Genomic DNA, 17,543 nt, shown 5'->3' with positions numbered 1-17,543 from the left:
CTGGGGCTATAGCACAGTCTCAGCTAGAGGAAGTTGGGATGATAGCAAGGAGTTGGGAGGAGTGCCCCCTATGGGCAAGGGGAGGGCTCTCTGATGAATTGGGGTTATTTGGGTGTTTGCTTAAGTTAAATGTAGTGATTAGTTTTTTTAGTTGTTGTAGTAGTTTTTATAGGAGTAGCTTTTAGATTTAATAGAGTTAATGTCTTGTCGCTCGCTGCACATCAAATGAGCTTCCTCCTCATGGATATCTATGGGCTGCCCTGGACAATTATGGCAAGTGACTTGTTCAGGTGATGCACCTGGAATATAAAATGAAACCATTCCCCTATTAAAAGAAAGCAGGTGCTGTCAAGCCATTAGGAAGGAAAGGGTGGACATTGCCCTGCCACAAGAGACACATTTAACGCATAAGGAACATCTGAAACTGCAGAAGTGGGGTTCGGACAGGGCATTCTTCTCCTGCTTCAGCTCCAAGAGTAGAGGAGTGCCCATACTGGTAAGAAGAAACCTCCCATTCCAGGTAACTGAGCCAATTAAGGACGAACATGGACGGTTCATCATTCTTAAAGCTCTAATACTTGGAGAAGAGTATGGCATCTTAAATGCGTTTTGTCCCCCGGCGCACCCTCTCAAAAAATTAGAAATTGATGCAGTCGCTAAATTAATGAATCTTGGGGTGCTTCGCACAATAATAGGAGGGGATTTTAATCACTCAATAGATCCCGAAGTTGACAGGGTGCCAAGGGGTCTGGCAGGTCTGCCTGCGCAATCTTAGACAGTTGGTGAACATGTGTGATGAGTTGGGATTAGTGGATGTGTGGAGGTATCTCCACCCTAACGGGAGAGGCATTACTTTCTGTTCCAACCCACGCAAGTGCCACACGTGAATTGACTTTTTTTTTATGCTACTGGATTGTTTGGGCAGAACATTGGCATGCAAAATTGGGAATATAGCTGTTTTGGACCATGCGCCAGTGTATTTAGATGGTAAAATTGTGGGTGGTGGAATGGATGCACGGCACTGGTGCATGGACCCATTCCTGTTAAGGGATAGCACATTCGTTGAGTACATCAGAAGAGAGTTCAGGGCCTTCTGGGATATCAACTCAGGTAGGGCCAGTAATCTGGCAATACTTGGGGAGGCCACTAAGGTATATTTATGAGGCCCTGATCATTTCGTATTCAGCGACTAGGAGGAGGCAGAGGAAGGAGCAGCAACAGATGCTGGAGGCCTGGTCGCAGATAGCTGAGGAAACATATTATAATAGGCCCTCTCTGGTCAAGTTGCAGCGGGTCATGGCCCTCCAAGCAGCTCTCAACTCATCGCACACGCAGGTGGCAAAAAAAAATCTCCTTCACTAAACAAAGACTGTTTGTTTGAATTTGGAGATAAGCCAGGTAGATACCTGGCTAGGAGGTAACAAGCTTCCCAATCTATTATGTCACTTCGAGAGAAGGCTGGCACAGTTACCCGTGTATTGAAGAAAATCAATGTTAGATTTAGGGAATACTTTGCAGAGTTATATCGGTCAGAGGGAGGCGAACATGGCACAGCGAGAATGCAGTCCTTTTTTGAGAATCTGGACCTCCCCGGGATAAATGCAGAGCAAGTCTCCCTGTTGAATGCGCCTAGGAAGTGCAGGAAACAATAAAGCATTTCCAGGGTGGCAAAGCACCAGGAACAGATGGGTTGCCAAGTGAATTCTATAAGGAATTCATAACTGTGTTGGTAGAGCCACTCCTGGGGATGCATAGCTATTCATATGATGGGATTGTCTCCTGCCCTCTCTCAGGGAGGCTAATATCTCCCTCATTTTGAAGAAGGGGAAAGACCCCGAAGAATGTGCTTCGTACAGTCCAATTTCACCGTTCCTTGATTGATTCAAACAATTAATTTATTTGGCAGTTGTTCGGGCTACAGTATCAACCTCACAAAATCGGAAGCCATGTGGTGGGGGAATTAGTGGAGGTGCCTGATCTGAAGGATGGAATGCAGTTCCCGTTTAGATGGTCGTCAAAGGGTTTTTTTGTATTTGTGAATTGTTTTATTAGCCCTGCCTTCCACCAGTTGTTTAAACTATGTACAACTAGTGGAGAGGATAAAACAGGATTTGCAGCAGTGGGAGGTGTTACTGTAATCATGGTTGGGCCAAATAACCCTGATTAAAATGAAAGTTCTTCCTCGCCTGTTGTACCCCATGAGAATATTCCCATTGTTGCTACCTAGATGAGTATTACGGAGGCTCAATGGTTCTTTTATTTGGTGTCACAGGTGCACTCTAATTAACTTTACCAAATTGCAGCTCTCAAAGGGTGAGGGAGGTATCAAATAAGCGTACTATGAGCATATGTGGGTGATTGGGTACGGGGAAATTCGGAGACTATTTGGCTTGATGTTGAAACCTCATAGTCGAGATGTCCCCTAGTTAATCTATTATTCATGGATGAAGTGAAATCCGTGAATGAGCAGTGTAAGAGTCCAATCATTTTAAATGTGGTGAAAGCCTGGATTATAATGAGGCAAGACAAGGGGAATTGGCTTAAGACCTCACCGTTTACCCCATTGATGAGACCTCAAAGATTTAAACCTCGGGCAATGGACTCTGGCTTTCAGTAATGGGAGAATAAGGGAGTCTCTTGTCTGGAAGATTTATTCGAGGGGGTGGTCTTCATGTCATTTAGCCAGAAATATGGATTGTTTAAGAGGGACCTTTTCCGGTACTTTCAAATAAGGGATTATATACAAAGTAAGGTCATTCTCTTGGCTCAGTTTTACAAGTCAGACAGGGAGGAAAGAGTGCTTCGGTGCACGGGCACTCTTTCAGTTGGTATTTTGTATCATTTAAGGATGTGTCTTCGGGGACTTGGAATTGAAAGCTAGGAAAGGATATCTCATTGGAGACTTGGGAAGATATATGGGAAAATGTAAGGAAAATTTCAGTATGTAATAGAGTGCAGGCCATGCAATTGAAGATCTTACACAGGGCTCCTATGGCACCAGAAAAGCTAGCTAAGTTCAAGAGAGGAGCGTCTCCAGGCTGTCCCAAACGTAAAATTAGTATAGGCACTCTTACACACTGCTATTGGTCATTTTGTAAGATCCAGAGATATTGTGGAGTGCTACAGTAAGGGAGCTAAAGGACATTCGGGGGATTGAAGTTAACGTGGATCCATTATTTCTTCTTCTGGGGTTGCCAAATTTGCCCTCTATGGGGGGAATACAGAAAGAGATTGTGTAATATTCTTATCCACTGAGCGAGGAAGAACATTTCAATGAATTGGACATTGGAAAAATCACCAGGTCTTATGGGGTTGAGTAGGCTGGTGATGGAGCATCTCTCCCAGTACTATCTCTCAACTATGATGCACCACAAAACGGAGCTGTTTTACAAGACATGGCAGACTTATTAGCAATATTAATTAGGGCCATGGTATAACAGTGGGAATCAGCATGGGTGCCCTTGAGGCCCTGGGCGGGGGAGGGTGGGGGAAAATAATACGGGTACAATGACTGGTGTACCCAGGGATAGGAGTCTCGGTGGAAGTATGATAAGTGAAATAGAATAAAGTAGTGAGCTATAATTTAATTTAAGTTTTATTTAATTTGTTTGTAGTTTAAGTTAAGTAGATACGTTTGTTCTGGTAGAATAGTAGGTAGTTCATTACTAATAGTATCACGATATGACATTGTTGTACTGCCTCTATTTTTCTGCTTTTTGGTATTACTCTTTTTTTTGAATATAGATGTTTTGTAAAAGATTTAAGAAGGTTTCTAATAAAAATATTTACTAAAAAAGGAGTGACAGTGAGCTCCCAGATTCCACTCTTTAGAGAAAGTAATATCAATTTATTTTTTAACTCTAAAAGTGAGCATTCAACAACTATTCTCAACTCTCAGCCCCCTTTCTCTTAACTACTTATTATCTGCCTCCAACTCTATAACAATATGCTGTTCCAATAAGACACTTATTAAAATTACATCAAATTAATTTGAAGACCACACAGCTGCTGTCATCTTCGGTGTCTTTCTTCTTCCAGCTCCCTTGGGTCATCATCTTTCTTTTTGCTGCGAGTATGTTTCATATGAAAAGGTACCTTTGATAGTGTTTCCTAATTTCTCGATGGTAGTTGCTCTTTTTCAAAATGGGAATTTTCAAAGTGTCCGCATTTTTATACTCCCAAAATTGGATCACCTCATTGGTTCAATGTTGGCAAAATGATAAATTCAAACTCGATTGGGTTTCAGTATCCTGGGGCATAATTTCAACTGATTGGTTAAATTCGAATTGTTGTCAAAACCACAACCAACTCAGGTATCCATTTCACAGCCAAATGTTACAAAGTTTCAATTTTCCAGTACACTCTGGGACTGCCATCTAGTCCTATACAGGGGGACCTTGATTATCTGAATACCAATTATCTGAAAATTGGATTATCTAAAGGAGATCTTGTGGTCCCGATAGAAACATTACATCAAAGATGTGTTTCCAGCAGTGATCATGTCTTTTGTTTACAGTGATTAAACAGGCACCGTCTCCAAATGACTGACCTCCCACCCTCTGTCTCTCCCCACACTTTCCCTGGAGTTCTAGAGGGATGTACACTAACCCACCCCCCTTCCCCCACCCACGGCTTCCCAGGAATAATCTCTCCAAAATTGTCCTGTACAGAAATTTGCAGTAAAAAGGGTGTGTGTGTGTGTGTGCGCGCACACGCTGGGGGGCGGAGGATGGGGGTTTGCGCGCTTTGTGTTTGGGTGGGAGCGGTATTGGACCAGGTTGGGGGCTCGCATGCTTTGTGCTGGGGGATGGGGGCAGTGTTGGACCGGGTTGGGGCGATGAGGGGTCGGGGTTTGGCCCACTGTATGCTGTTGCAGCCTCCTGAATAGGGAGCAGACTTTAAAACTCTGAACCCCAGAGGAAAGGCATTTAATTGATTTTCCGAATAATCGATTATCCGAACGAAATAGTGCCCGCCCATCACGTTCAGATAATTGAGTTTCCACTGTACACAGGTGCTTGTAAACTGTCAGTTCAGAACGGCATTCACTCTCTCTTAAAGATACAGCACGTGCCTTCAACATCCTAACACTTTGAACCCATTTAATGGTATGGCATGTTGTATCACTTTTTCGTTCATGTTCACATTTGCAAAATCCAATATGCCTAGGATTTGGTTTCATTTCAATTAACCATCAATGTTCTGCAATTATGAGGATGGTAGGTGCATGATCAGAAGTCTGAAAAGGAGTAATTCTAATTTATAATTTATTAATATACAAAGATTAATGAATTCCAACTGATTTGTTGTTGGACCTGATCCAACTATCACCTAGTTGTTAAGGTGGATTGAATTAATTTCTCGGCAGCATTTTTAATGAATGAATTATTGGTGCAGAATGTGCTGTAATCTGTTCAATGTAGTGCAAGTTGTGCAATGTACTTGATAGGTTTAAGGCAAATGGCTGTCAACATTTTTTCCTGTTATGAGTGAAATGGCAAAATGGAAAATGATTCAACTTTCACCAGGGTACAAAATAAAATTGGAGCTGTGGAACACAGATGTGGGGAAACCCAGGAGTATAAAAAGCATAATCTACCATCATAATCCACCTGGCTGCTTCCACAATTCAGAATAAATAAGCAAATATGCTGAGGAGATGGGGTTATTGGGAGAGATGAGGAGAATAGTAATCTTTTTAATGACAATAGTGAATGGTCAGATCATACATGTTTGTCAACTTTAAGCCCTGATCCATTATGACACTTTGAGGCCTTCATAAAGGTGACTCAGGAGTCTGCCTGTTTTATTCTGTGTTCTACCTATAATTGCAGATTAAGGTTTGTGATATATTTAGGCTCTGCCTACAGTTCTGAGGATGCCCTTATCTCTGGGCCAGAAGGTTCAAGTCCTATCTGCTCCAGTGGTGTGTCGTAACATTTCTGAACAGGATGACTAAAAATGTCTACAGTTCCAGAATGAAAGTGAGGGCTGCAGATGCTGGAAATTAGAGTCAAGATTAGAGTAGTGCTGGAAAAGCACAGCAGGCCAGGCAGCATCCGAGCAGCAAGAAAATCAAACAGCAAGGCCTGATGAAGGGCTTTTGCCCGAAATGTTGATTTTTTTTTTTCCTGCTCCTCTGATGCTGCCTGACCTGCTGTGCTTTTCAGCACCACTCTAATCTTGACTACAATTCCAAGGGACCAACAGGTGGAGCGTGTAAAGTGTAAAGCTCTTCCAATTGATATTCCAGCACTGCTGGATGCCGATTCACAAACAAACAAATTCCCTTTTTTTGAAAAGAAAAATTGTGTTTTGTAGAGTTAAGAAGTGCTTGATTGCCCCTCTTGGCTCAACAGAAATATTTTAGTTCAGTCTCTGCATGCCTGTGCCCACTCTTTGATCCCCTGATTACACACATCGTAGGACAGGCGAAACAAAGGCATGCACGAGAACTCTTAGAGGCATGACATTCTAACCAGAACTCTGTCAATAAACACATCGATTTCCGCTCTATCTACCTTCCCTTGGACAAAAAAAGACCCAGAAATTACATCACCCACCTTAAGAAACTAAGACCTAAAAATAGAGATGTGGGACATACTACCAGCGCTTCACCAGAGACTCTCACTGATGATGTTACCTAATATGGTAACAAAACATCTGAAAACAAACCTTCAAGCTCAGCAAGCTAACTTACATACCCCTGATTACTTTCCTACTCTTCAACATTGAACTTCCAACTAATACAGTCACTGGATTTCGTACGCAGTCCAGAGTAAGCTGACCGCAATCACTGGTTCAGAGCTGGAAGCTCTTTGGTATTAGATCAAGGAGGCTCCACATGTTGAGCACCAGCCAGTCAACCAGGTTATAGAGTCATAGAGATGTACAGTATGGAAACAGACCCGTTGGTCCAACCCGTCCATACCGACCAGATATCCCAACCCAATCTAGTCCCACCTGTCAGCACCTGGCCCATATCCCTCCAAACCCTTCCTATTCATATACCCATCCAAACGCCTCTTAAATGTTGCAATTGTACCAGCCTCCACCACTTCCTCTGGCAGCTCATTCCATACACGTACCACCCTCTGTGTGAAAACGTTGTCTTTTATATCTTTCCCCTCTCACCCTAAACCTATGCCCTCTAGTTCTGGACTCCTCGACCCCAGGGAAAAGACTTGCCTGTTTACCCTATCCATACCCCTCATAATTTTGTAAACCTCTATAAGGTCACCCCTCAGCCTCCGACGCTCCAGGGAAAACAGCCCAGCCTGTCCAGCCTACTGGGGGAGGCTGGACAGGCTGGGCTGTTTTCCCTGGAGCGTCGGAGGCTGAGGGGTGACCTTTATAGAGGTTTACAAAATTATGAGGGGCATGGATAGGGTAAACAGGTGTTAGTAATGTTTGTAGAATAATTATAGAGTCCTCATACAGCTAAATTGGAAAACCATTTCTGGGTATAGCAATTACCAAACTGTTGTTTTCACCTTTTCACAGCACAGTGACTTGCTTCTTGAATGTTTATGTGATAGTTCTTGTGTTTTTCATGTCCTAAAATGGATGTGGATTGTTTCCTTCCATTTTTGTAAGCAGGTTTGATCATGTTTTGGTTGTTGAAACACAAAAACAGAGCAATAAGCTGCTGCCTCCGATGTAGCCACCCAAGGTACCAGCATCACACAGCTGTCTTGGCCTTGCGGAGGGAGGATATAAATGTCTGGGAGAGGCGAGCACCACTGGCCCCAAGACACATCAAAGAGGTGACGAGTGCAGGCTACAAAGTCCTGGTACAACCATCCAATAGACGAGCCATTCATGAAAAGGTGATTGTGAATGATTCATTGTGTACATGTTTCCAGGCTGGGTTTTAATTGTTGCTACTGACAGTCCAAGTTTTTAAGTCCGTGCTTTGAATTTAAGGTGGAACAATTTTATTTCTATGAACAGAATTAATTTTTAAAGGAAAGAAATGTTAAGAAACCATGACTTTTATATCTTGATGGCTATGTTTATTTCTAAACAGGCATTAGCTCCCCACTCTGAACAGATTTCTCAACTTATTCTCCAGACTCTTCACTATTCTGGTAGCAATATTCTACAGCGGTTTCTGCCTCCAGTTTTTTTTCACTTTTAATGAGCTGCTTTGCTCAGTCTCGCTATTGTTTATTTGAAAGCAGAAGGTTTGCGAGGGAGCTTTGCGTTCTTGTTGGAATATTTTTGTTTCAAGCGTTCTAATTTCTTATTCTAATTCGTTTCTTGAGGTGCTTTGTTTGGTAGTGCTTGTCCATGTAATTATTTTATCTTCCAAAAAAAAATCTTCACACAATAATCTGTAACGTGGAGCAAAGTCATAAATGTAAATAATGAGCAAGTTATTTCCCCAGGTTTTCACTTTGTGACAAGCATGAGTTCTTCCATTGTGCTTGCGTGTTCAGTTTGGAATGAAAGTTGCCAAAATCCAAATTTTTAAAGATTCCATCAGTTGCCAACTTTTCTCATTTAATGCACAATTAACGTCTCTGTTCCTCTTAGTTTGTTTTCCAGTTCTTCCTCTTTTTAGTGTTCTCTTCCCTCCAAAAAGCTTTTTTTTAAATGGAGAGAACTTCAGAAAAACAGCAGTCCAAATGTTGTTTACAAGCACAAGGGAGAGATGTGGGGTGGCAAGAGTTTCCTCATTGAGTTGCAATCACAATCCAGGTGCATGCTCAAAATTACACCCATATTAAAAAAAAGTTTTCTTGTCATCCCACCCTGTGTTTCCACACTGTCAAGCTTGCATATTATTATTGCACAAGCTGCCCTGAACCAGTGCAGCAGTGATGTTTTGAAACCGAGTGCTTCTTTAAAAGTTTAAAATTGCCTTAATTTAAAAAGTCATTTAAGTAGTGTAATTATTGCAACAAAAATAGACTTCCTATGAAAAATAAGCATTTTTAATTGCTGTCAAGCCGACATGTATGAGTAACTGAGTTTTAAATGATGTTTGTTTTCCAAAAATTTAAAATTATTTTCTATGTTGGGGCATTGCAGTTTGTTAATAAAGTAAATTCTTAAAATAATTCAAAACCTTTTAAAATTTGCCCTTTTCGCTCCTAGCACCTAAAAGAGCTAACTTAATTTTTAACAAATTCTATAGGTTTGGAAATAAACACACTTAGTGAAAACTTCCAGTTGTTATTAATTCATTTTTGGGGTGTAGCAAAGCTTGTAGCAAGGCTTACTTTAGTTTGCGAAATATAAGGTGTGCTGAATTAAAATTGATGTCAAGTTCTGGTTTTCTATGCCAGTTACAATAATTTCAGTCGATTGAGCAGAATTTCTAAGCTGTTAATTGTTGGTGTTCTAATGTTTGCAGCAAACATATTTTTAAACTTGCATTATTAGCATTTGTATAAGTCTGAAATGCCTAAAATGTTCATTAAATGTCTGATATCCTTTTTTCCCCAAAGTTTATATAGATTTCTAGTCTTCCCCTGCCAATTCTATCTCAAATTTTAATTTCCTTTACCTAATCATGAGTAAATGATGAATGTAAGTAAAATCACCAAATGGTATAAGGAACGTATTGCCTTGCTGAGACTCAATATGTTTGAAGTTCACTGTGGGGAAAATAACCTGATTTATTTTTATAATGTTTTCATTTTTAGGATTATCGGCAGGCAGGGGCTATAATCCAGGAAGATATCTCTGAGGCTTCTTTAATTATTGGAGTGAAAAGTCCTCCAGTGGAGAAGCTGATACCTAAAAAGACTTATGCCTTCTTTTCACACACAATTAAAGCCCAAGAGGCAAATATGCCTCTTCTGGATGCTATCATTGAAAAGGTATAATAGAATGTTTGTTAGAAAATACTTTTGAGTTTGATTTTGGTGACCTTTTACAGGGCCTTTACACCCCTGGTAAGATTTCTTTGTTTGAACATTTTCCACATCTTTATCATTAGTGATAATAATGAATACAGACAGAGGCTGAGTGTGTCGGCTTCAAGATCTGTTGGAAATTCTCTTGCTATTCAGACTGACACTCTTTGGATGAGTACAGAGGTGGATATCTAACTTGTCAGCAATATCCTACCCTGGGGCCATTTTCCCAGAGAAGGGTTAAGGGTTGGTATTTTCTAGCAGCACGTAGCCAATTAATGTAAGTTAATTGGCCTTAAGTAATTATTTTTAGAAGCCAACTGAAATTGTTCACCTAGTTTGTAAGCCCCTTCTGATATTGTCAACTCTTGCTCACTGTTCTGTAGAGAAGTTGACTGTTCTGCTTTTCTGATTGTAACTCACAGGCCATTCTGTATTGAGGGGTTCCTCCAATGCAATGACAGCCTAGCTGCTGTGACCATTTTTAGTTTAATAGATGGAGGCCCTCTGTCTATCTCACCTGAAATGGCAGGCATCAGCTCCTCCTGGGGGGGCGGGGGGGCTTCCTATTAGTCCCTCCACCATCAAGAGATTAAGGACAATTAGCCCACTCTCTGGACACAAAGTGGCTAACTCCGAGGAAATCACTGCCATGAAATAACTCGACACAGTGCATGATTCTGCCCCCTACCTGACATCTGGGGCCCAAACTGAAAGCAAAGCTCCTGTCCCTTGTCATTGTTGAGGTTGCATTTTTGTTTTACAGAAGCCTAATTAATATGTGATGGTTTGATTTGGCATGCTAGCTTTTATATTGTTGATCTCTCAGAATCTGGAATTGTGGAAACTGAAATGGGCAATTGTGTCGATTACGCACTATCAGGAACCAACATTGTGAACATTTTTAATGTGATTTTAAAAAAAAGGTGTGTATCCATAGTACGAAGGATAAAATCTTTTTTAAAGGTGATTCGATTAAATCAACAAAAACTCTGGATTGGGTGGATACTTAAGAGCAAAACAGTTGAGTGAAATTCTTTAGAAAAAAAACTCCATCTCCCTGCAAAAATAGTAAGAAATCAGTTAACAAGATACTATAACTATTCTTTATTCTGTGTAATTATTGTGTATTTTACACAATAATGTGCATGTTGGGTAATTTCCTCCATGAAATCATCTTGTGGGGGAGGGGAAAGAGGACTGTGGATGCTAGAAATCTAAATAAAAAAGGAACATAATGGAAATGGAGCTCCTGAAAGTGCCTATATTTTCTGTTTTGTTTTAAATTTTGCTGTTGGCAGCAGTTTCCCTGTTTTTGAGTCATTGTAAGAGTGCTGCATTGCAGTGTAGTATTTTACGGAAGAATTTTTGAGTTTGTGTGGAGACCCTGTTTAATTTGAATTTGAGTTTCTATTTCACTTTGGTGTTAATACTTTGGTGTTGCTAACTATGTTTAATCACCTGTGAGAAGCTGTACTCCCAAAGAGCTCATGTTCCTTTTTGTTGTACTTCTAGAAAATCCGCCTCATTGATTATGAAAAAATGGTGGATAGCAAAGGGACAAGAATTGTGGCATTTGGCAAATGGGCTGGAGTAGCAGGTACGTTTATCCCATTGTAACCTTTTCCCCTTGGAACAAAAACAATACCTTCCTAATTCTTTCCTCCTGCTGGTTGAAATAGGAATGATCAACATTTTACATGGTTTGGGCCTGCGCTTCCTTGCTCTCGGCCACCACACTCCTTTCATGGTAAGGGTCCTCTATTTTTCCTGCTTTTATGAAGTATTGTGCTCCTGGGTTTGTTGATGTAACAAGCAGGATGGATAAAAGGGAAGCATTAGATGGAGTATGTATTTGGATTTGATGAGGTGTTCCATAAAAGTGTATAGCAGAAGATCAGAACTCCTGTTGTTGGGGGTCATATATTAGCATGAATAGAGGATTAGTTAGTTAACAGGATACAGAGATTTGGAATATATGGGTCATTTTCAGTTTGGTTCCATTGTAACTGATGGACTCCCACAAGAATTATGCTGGGGCTGCAATTATTTACAAACTACAATAATAGCTTGGATGAAGAAATGACAGTAGTATAACCAAACTTGCTGATAGCTAGGAAAGCAATTAATGATGAGGAAACAAAAACTTAGATTTCACTCCCAAGATGGGGGCAGGTACATGTTGAATTTATGCTGGCTATCCCTGGAAACATTTCAGAGACAGACACAGATTTGTACAATACCAAGGCAGGCTGTTTAAAATGCCACTCTTGGTTTTCTAAGACTTCATCACAGTTTTCTTGAACTGAAGTCCTCTGGCCCTCACACTGCTCCATCTGCTCCCCATGCTCTGTGGATCTCAACTTATGCCAAACTTTCCAACAACCTTCAATGGCCCTTTATAGCCTCCATGCCAATCACTGCCCCTCCACTGATCCCAAGGTCCCTTTATAAACTCTAAGCCAATTTTCTGCAGCCCGCATCTAAATTGGCCCTTTACTGGTCTCATTGTCACTCTGTTTTCATGTATCCATCCACATGGTTTCAACAATGAATTCAACTGGTCCTGCTGAGTTTGTGTTTACCCGTCACACAAAAATAAGATCCCTCAGAAATGAAAGTGCAACTTCTAGATCAGGGTTTTCAGCTCCATTTTGGATATGCCATGGAATCTTCAAGATTCCAAGAAAATTGAGGCCAAAGCAATATGGAGAAACAAGTGAGGAAAAAAGATTTGCAGATGAGGTATAGCGTGGTAAAATGTGAAGTTGTCCACTTTGGCAGGGTAAGAATAGAAAAGCAGAATAATATTTAACTAGAGTAATACTGAACTTTATGTATGTACAGAGGAATCTGGGTGACCTTGCATATGAATCACAAAAACTAACATGCAGGCACTTTGGGTAATTCAGAAAGTATGTGGAGTGCTAGCCTTTATTGCAAAAGGATTGGAACATAAAAGTGGAATAGTCTTGCAACACATTTTAGGGTATTGGTAGGATCAAAAACTCACTGAAGTTTAGTAGAATGAGAAGCGATAGATTCTGAAGCTTCTTGATTGGGTAGATGCTGAGAAGATGCTTCTCCTTTTTGGGGGATTTGGAATTGGGAGGGACAGTTTAAAAATAAAGGTTCTTCTGTTTGAAATATAATGATTTTGCTCTGAGGGGATTTAGTCTTGAAGTTCTCTTTTCAGACAGTAGTGCAGCTTGGCCCTTTCTGTACATTGATGTTACAGAGAGTCTTAATTGACCAGGGTGTTCCAGGGTTATAGGAAAGGAAGTGGGGTTAAGACCAAAAACTGACCAATCATGATCTTACTGAATGCCAGAGCAGGCTCAGATTCTCTTATCTCTCCTGATCCTACGACTGACTTATTCTTATTTTGTCAGTACTCTCTCAACTTAGTTTCTTTCCACCCTGTTCTTTTGAACACATCGTCTTACTTGCTGGAGGTTAGATATGTTAGTTGCACTTGTTATTGCATTGTTCAAGATTAAGATTTATGTTCTCCTAGATAAAGATTTCAGAATGTTGCTCACCAGAACAGTACATGAGTGTGAATCCTAACTTCTCCTGACACAAGTTCCAGTCGGGGCTGTTGAATTCATATCAGTATTAATGGAATCCAATCCGGCTGGTGAGATGAAAATCAAAACTCTCAGCTTTTTGTTGTTCAGAGAGTTTATTGACTGACTTAGTCTTACGAATTCAATAAATAACTGGAATTAAAGTGCTGAATGATGACCATGAATCCATTACTGATTGTTGGAAAAACCCACCTGGTTCACTAATGTCCTTTTTAGGGAAGGAAACTGCCATCTGGTCTGATTTACATGCGACTCCAGACCCACAGCCAATGTGGTTGACTCTTAACTGCCCTCTGGATAATTAGGGATGGGTAATTAATGCTGGCCTAGCCAGCGATGCCCTCATCTCATGAATAATTAAAAAAAACAAGTGTCACTGTGATCTTCCCTTTATTTCTCTTAACCTTAATGAAAACATTTAACAATTGTGATGAACCAATTATTAACAATTAGGACCTCCCTAATCCTGGGACACAGAGGCTAAGTTGGACTCAGACTGAGAAATGCTCACTCAAGCAGCCCGGGACTTCTGGTGTCTATATAGATAAATTACTTTGGTGTTAACAGAAAATCCTCATTCATAATATTGCTAATTTTAAAAAATAAATGCAACTGTCCTCGGGAAGCTTTACTTTCAAATACTTGGATTTTTAATGGATAGTTTCTGGGACCAGAATTTTCAAACCCTTTACAAAAAGGCCAAACCTCTCATCCATCCTAACACCATCTAACAATACGGGTCTATGATAATTATTTAGGGCCACTCTTCAAGGTTGCACTTGCCACAGAGGTTGTCCTGCTTTGCTCCTGTAACTGTGCTTGAAGAGTGATGGAGCTCCCACCTTTTGAGTGGTGTGGGGGTAGGGAAGATGGTGGTGGAGGGACGATGTTGGGGAGAGGCAGTCTCAGTGAAGTCCTTCCAGTGAATCTAGTCATGAAGCCACCAGTGCTGATTTGGAGTCAGCCGGTGAGCTGTTTAATGAATGAGCATTGATATATTCAGTCGATGCATTCTGTTTTCAGCATATTGGCATGGCTCACAATTACAGGAACAGTGCCCAGGCAGTGCAAGCTGTGCGGGACTGCGGTTACGAGATCTCCTTAGGTTTAATGCCGAAGTCCATTGGACCAGTTACGTTTGTGTTCACAGGTACCGGTAATGTCTCCAAGGTAGGTTGCATGTGTTTTGTTAAGTTTGAGGGGAATGCTTGTAATATTTTGGTCAAGTCTGGTGGTATTGCAGAGACGAAGCACTCTCAGAAGTGCTCACATCTGCCTAGTATTCTCAGACAGCCACATGGCTTGGGTGCATTGTTAAGGTTGGAATCCTGAATGGACTCCTGTCAACTTGCTCTGCACAGCTTCAGTGATCATGCAAATTGATTACTTTAAATGTCTCTTTGGTATTCTTTCCAGTAGGATAAAATTAAAATAAGCCCACAAATTTTTATTGAGCCGAAGAGACCCCTATATATTCAGTTTATCTACAAAAATGTTCTGTCAAAAAAATACATATGTGAAATATATCATTTTTCTAATTTGCTTACATCTTAAAATTGTCAGATCTTGTACAGGAAAAAGCATTAATAGATGTAGGAGTTGGTTCTGGGAAACCTCAGTACAGTAATTTTTGTTCAGCTTAGTGTACTAATGAGAGTTGGAAGAGTGCAGTAAAGTTTGCCATGTTATCGACGCAGTCAAAGTTATTGTTTTTGGCATTTTGTGCTGCAGTGCAATTTGTGGTGGGAGTCAGCAAATTCAGAGAAGGGAAGGAGATACGAAATAATACGTAAGCAAATGGTGATATTGGAATGTGGGATGCCCTTCAAAATGGCACCGTAATTCTATCATAACACCGCTATTTTTTGAGGATTCAGTGCACCTTTTTTTTTGTTCACTTGAATCAGTATGATTGAACATGACTTGGATATGGGTCCTTCTTGAGAATGGGGAGCGCTAAATTCAAAACCAATATTGCAGTCAGTGACTTGTCAGTCTATGGAGTAGCTCCTTGGGGAAATGGTGAAAGATTGTGACATCAATGTATTCAAATAGAAATTTGATGCATTCCAGAAAATAACATTTTGGGATGCAGTGCATGAATTTTTTTTCGAAGTCCCGAGATAATGCTTGGAAGGAGCAGTTAACTGTGGATTGTGGTTCTCAAAACTGTCACGCTCAGAGGTTTCCTTGCATCATTAATGATTGAAAATCAGTTGACAATTCCTTTATTGTTACATCATGTGACTGTCAGGATGGTAGAAGATGAACAAGGTGATTTTTGGATTTTTTGACTAGCAGTTTATATGTTCACTTGCTTGTACAGACACAGAATGTTGCTGAAAAGAGAAATGTTGTCTTACTCACATCAGGAAAAATGCATGAATATCTGATGATCACAACAATTTATACTACAGGAGAAAAGGATGCTGATTGCTTGAAAGTTGAATCTGATTAGTTGATGTGTTGCCATGGAGTAAACAATGGAGGGGGGGGTGGAGTGGAAATACTCCCCCAAACTCCAAGGTAATTAAAAGAAAGCCCCATGGCTTTAACATGTTTCTTTTGTTTACAGACATCTGATCTCTGCACAAAAATGTAGATCACTTCTAGGCAGTATAAATAAGCCACAGTACATGCTCACCTGTTATCTTAAATTGATTGTTAAAATAGCTGTTCATACACTTGGGATTATTTAGACACTGTATTCATTTATCCAGAAATTTATGGAGCCTGTTGTTCCTTAGCTTAGCTAACATGATTCTCGTTACAATGTTCAAATTCCTATATCTAATATGAATTGCTCAATGCTCGTGCAGTTTTAATTCTGTTTAATCAGAGCTGTAGTTGTCTTCATGGTCATTTGCAGGGGAGTTAGATTTAATTGTCTTTTTAAAACCATGCCTGTTGGTCATTTTTGCAGACCTTTCAATAAACTGTGAGTGGTGATTCAGTCCTGCTAGCTGGCTGTTTGTGTGCATTGGGTTAGTACAACTGCAAGAAAATGAATTCATCTGTCATTTTCAATTCATGAATGGATTTTGTTTTACCTTGTGAAGAAATTGTGTTAAATGGTTTGTGATTTAACGAGCACATTTTTGCTCTGGCTTTATATCTCAAAAATAATTTCTAACTGTTAAGAACTTTTCACACATCGAGAACTGAGTTCTGTATACAGACTGAGAGGCCACACGAAGGAATGCTAACGTTGAATTCTCCCTATTACAGCCACCCTGTGTACAGTTACTAACATTATTTTGAAGGGGTTGGGGATTAGTATCAGGAGGAAGATAACTATTATTTTCAATGAACTGAGGTTGGGGATGAGCTGAGGATTTTTGGAGTGAGGGAGGACTTGCTGAGGGAATTGAACAAAGCCCTGAAGTGAAAGGGGAGCAGCTTGCTAAATTCCTTTTGCAAAGAGCAAGCATGGGTTTGATGGGCCAAATAGCCTCCTTCTGTGATGTAACTACTTCATGATTCTAATCTTAAGAGTTGTACATTTCAACGAAAGAGCAAAATAATTACATTCTCAAGGGTTGTTGATTATTTGAAGTTAACTACATAGAAACCTTTATTACATTTTGCTAGAAAGTGCTGCTTTTCTACAAATTTTATTGCATACTGCTCTAATGAAACTTCTTGAAAGACATTCAAGAGTTTTTAAGCATTTTGTTTCTTTTGAGTTTTTGTTTCAAGTTTGGTTGTTTCCTACTTTAACATTATAGACGCTATATAATTTACAGTTCCTTTGACGTAAATATGAAACAATGACATTGAAAATGGGATGAAACAAAATATTCTTCTCGATAACTGCTGTTCCTTTCCAGGGAGCACAGGAAATATTCACTGAACTTCCTTGTGAATTTGTTGAACCACATGAGCTGCAAGATGTTTTTCAGTCTGGAGGTATTTAATAGTTATAATTTGATTCGTCCAATACTTTTATAATAATCTGATCTGACAAATGTCTTGTATTTGTGCACTGTCATGCCCACGGCTCTCCCCACAGTGTTGGAAATGCGTGTGAGTGCTGTATATTGTCTGAACTAGGGAATCTGAACACTGTTGTCTGAACTCAGAAGTG

At 40.2% G+C, this 17,543-nt stretch overlaps 1 protein-coding gene across 6 annotated transcripts in view; it reads left to right on the top strand.

Annotated features, from left to right (window-relative positions):
* The window catches only part of aass (aminoadipate-semialdehyde synthase), a 72,293-nt gene that overhangs the window by 7,469 nt on the left and 47,281 nt on the right, over positions 1-17,543 (top strand). For 4 of the 6 annotated variants that reach the window (XM_072552402.1, XM_072552399.1, XM_072552403.1 and 1 more), the window contains 6 exons: positions 7,600-7,829; positions 9,654-9,830; positions 11,382-11,466; positions 11,549-11,616; positions 14,480-14,626; positions 17,287-17,365. In XM_072552402.1, coding sequence (XP_072408503.1) covers positions 7,608-7,829; positions 9,654-9,830; positions 11,382-11,466; positions 11,549-11,616; positions 14,480-14,626; positions 17,287-17,365 — 778 coding nt within the window. In that variant the 5' untranslated portion in view covers positions 7,600-7,607. The remainder of the gene's footprint in view (positions 1-7,599; positions 7,830-9,653; positions 9,831-11,381; positions 11,467-11,548; positions 11,617-14,479; positions 14,627-17,286; positions 17,366-17,543) is intronic. The other 2 variants (XM_072552404.1, XM_072552405.1) reach the window with 2 other exon arrangements.

This window comes from Chiloscyllium punctatum, chromosome 32, assembly GCF_047496795.1.
Source record: "Chiloscyllium punctatum isolate Juve2018m chromosome 32, sChiPun1.3, whole genome shotgun sequence".
Lineage (NCBI taxonomy): Eukaryota > Metazoa > Chordata > Chondrichthyes > Orectolobiformes > Hemiscylliidae > Chiloscyllium > Chiloscyllium punctatum.
This window is presented reverse-complemented; position numbering and strand designations above follow the sequence as displayed.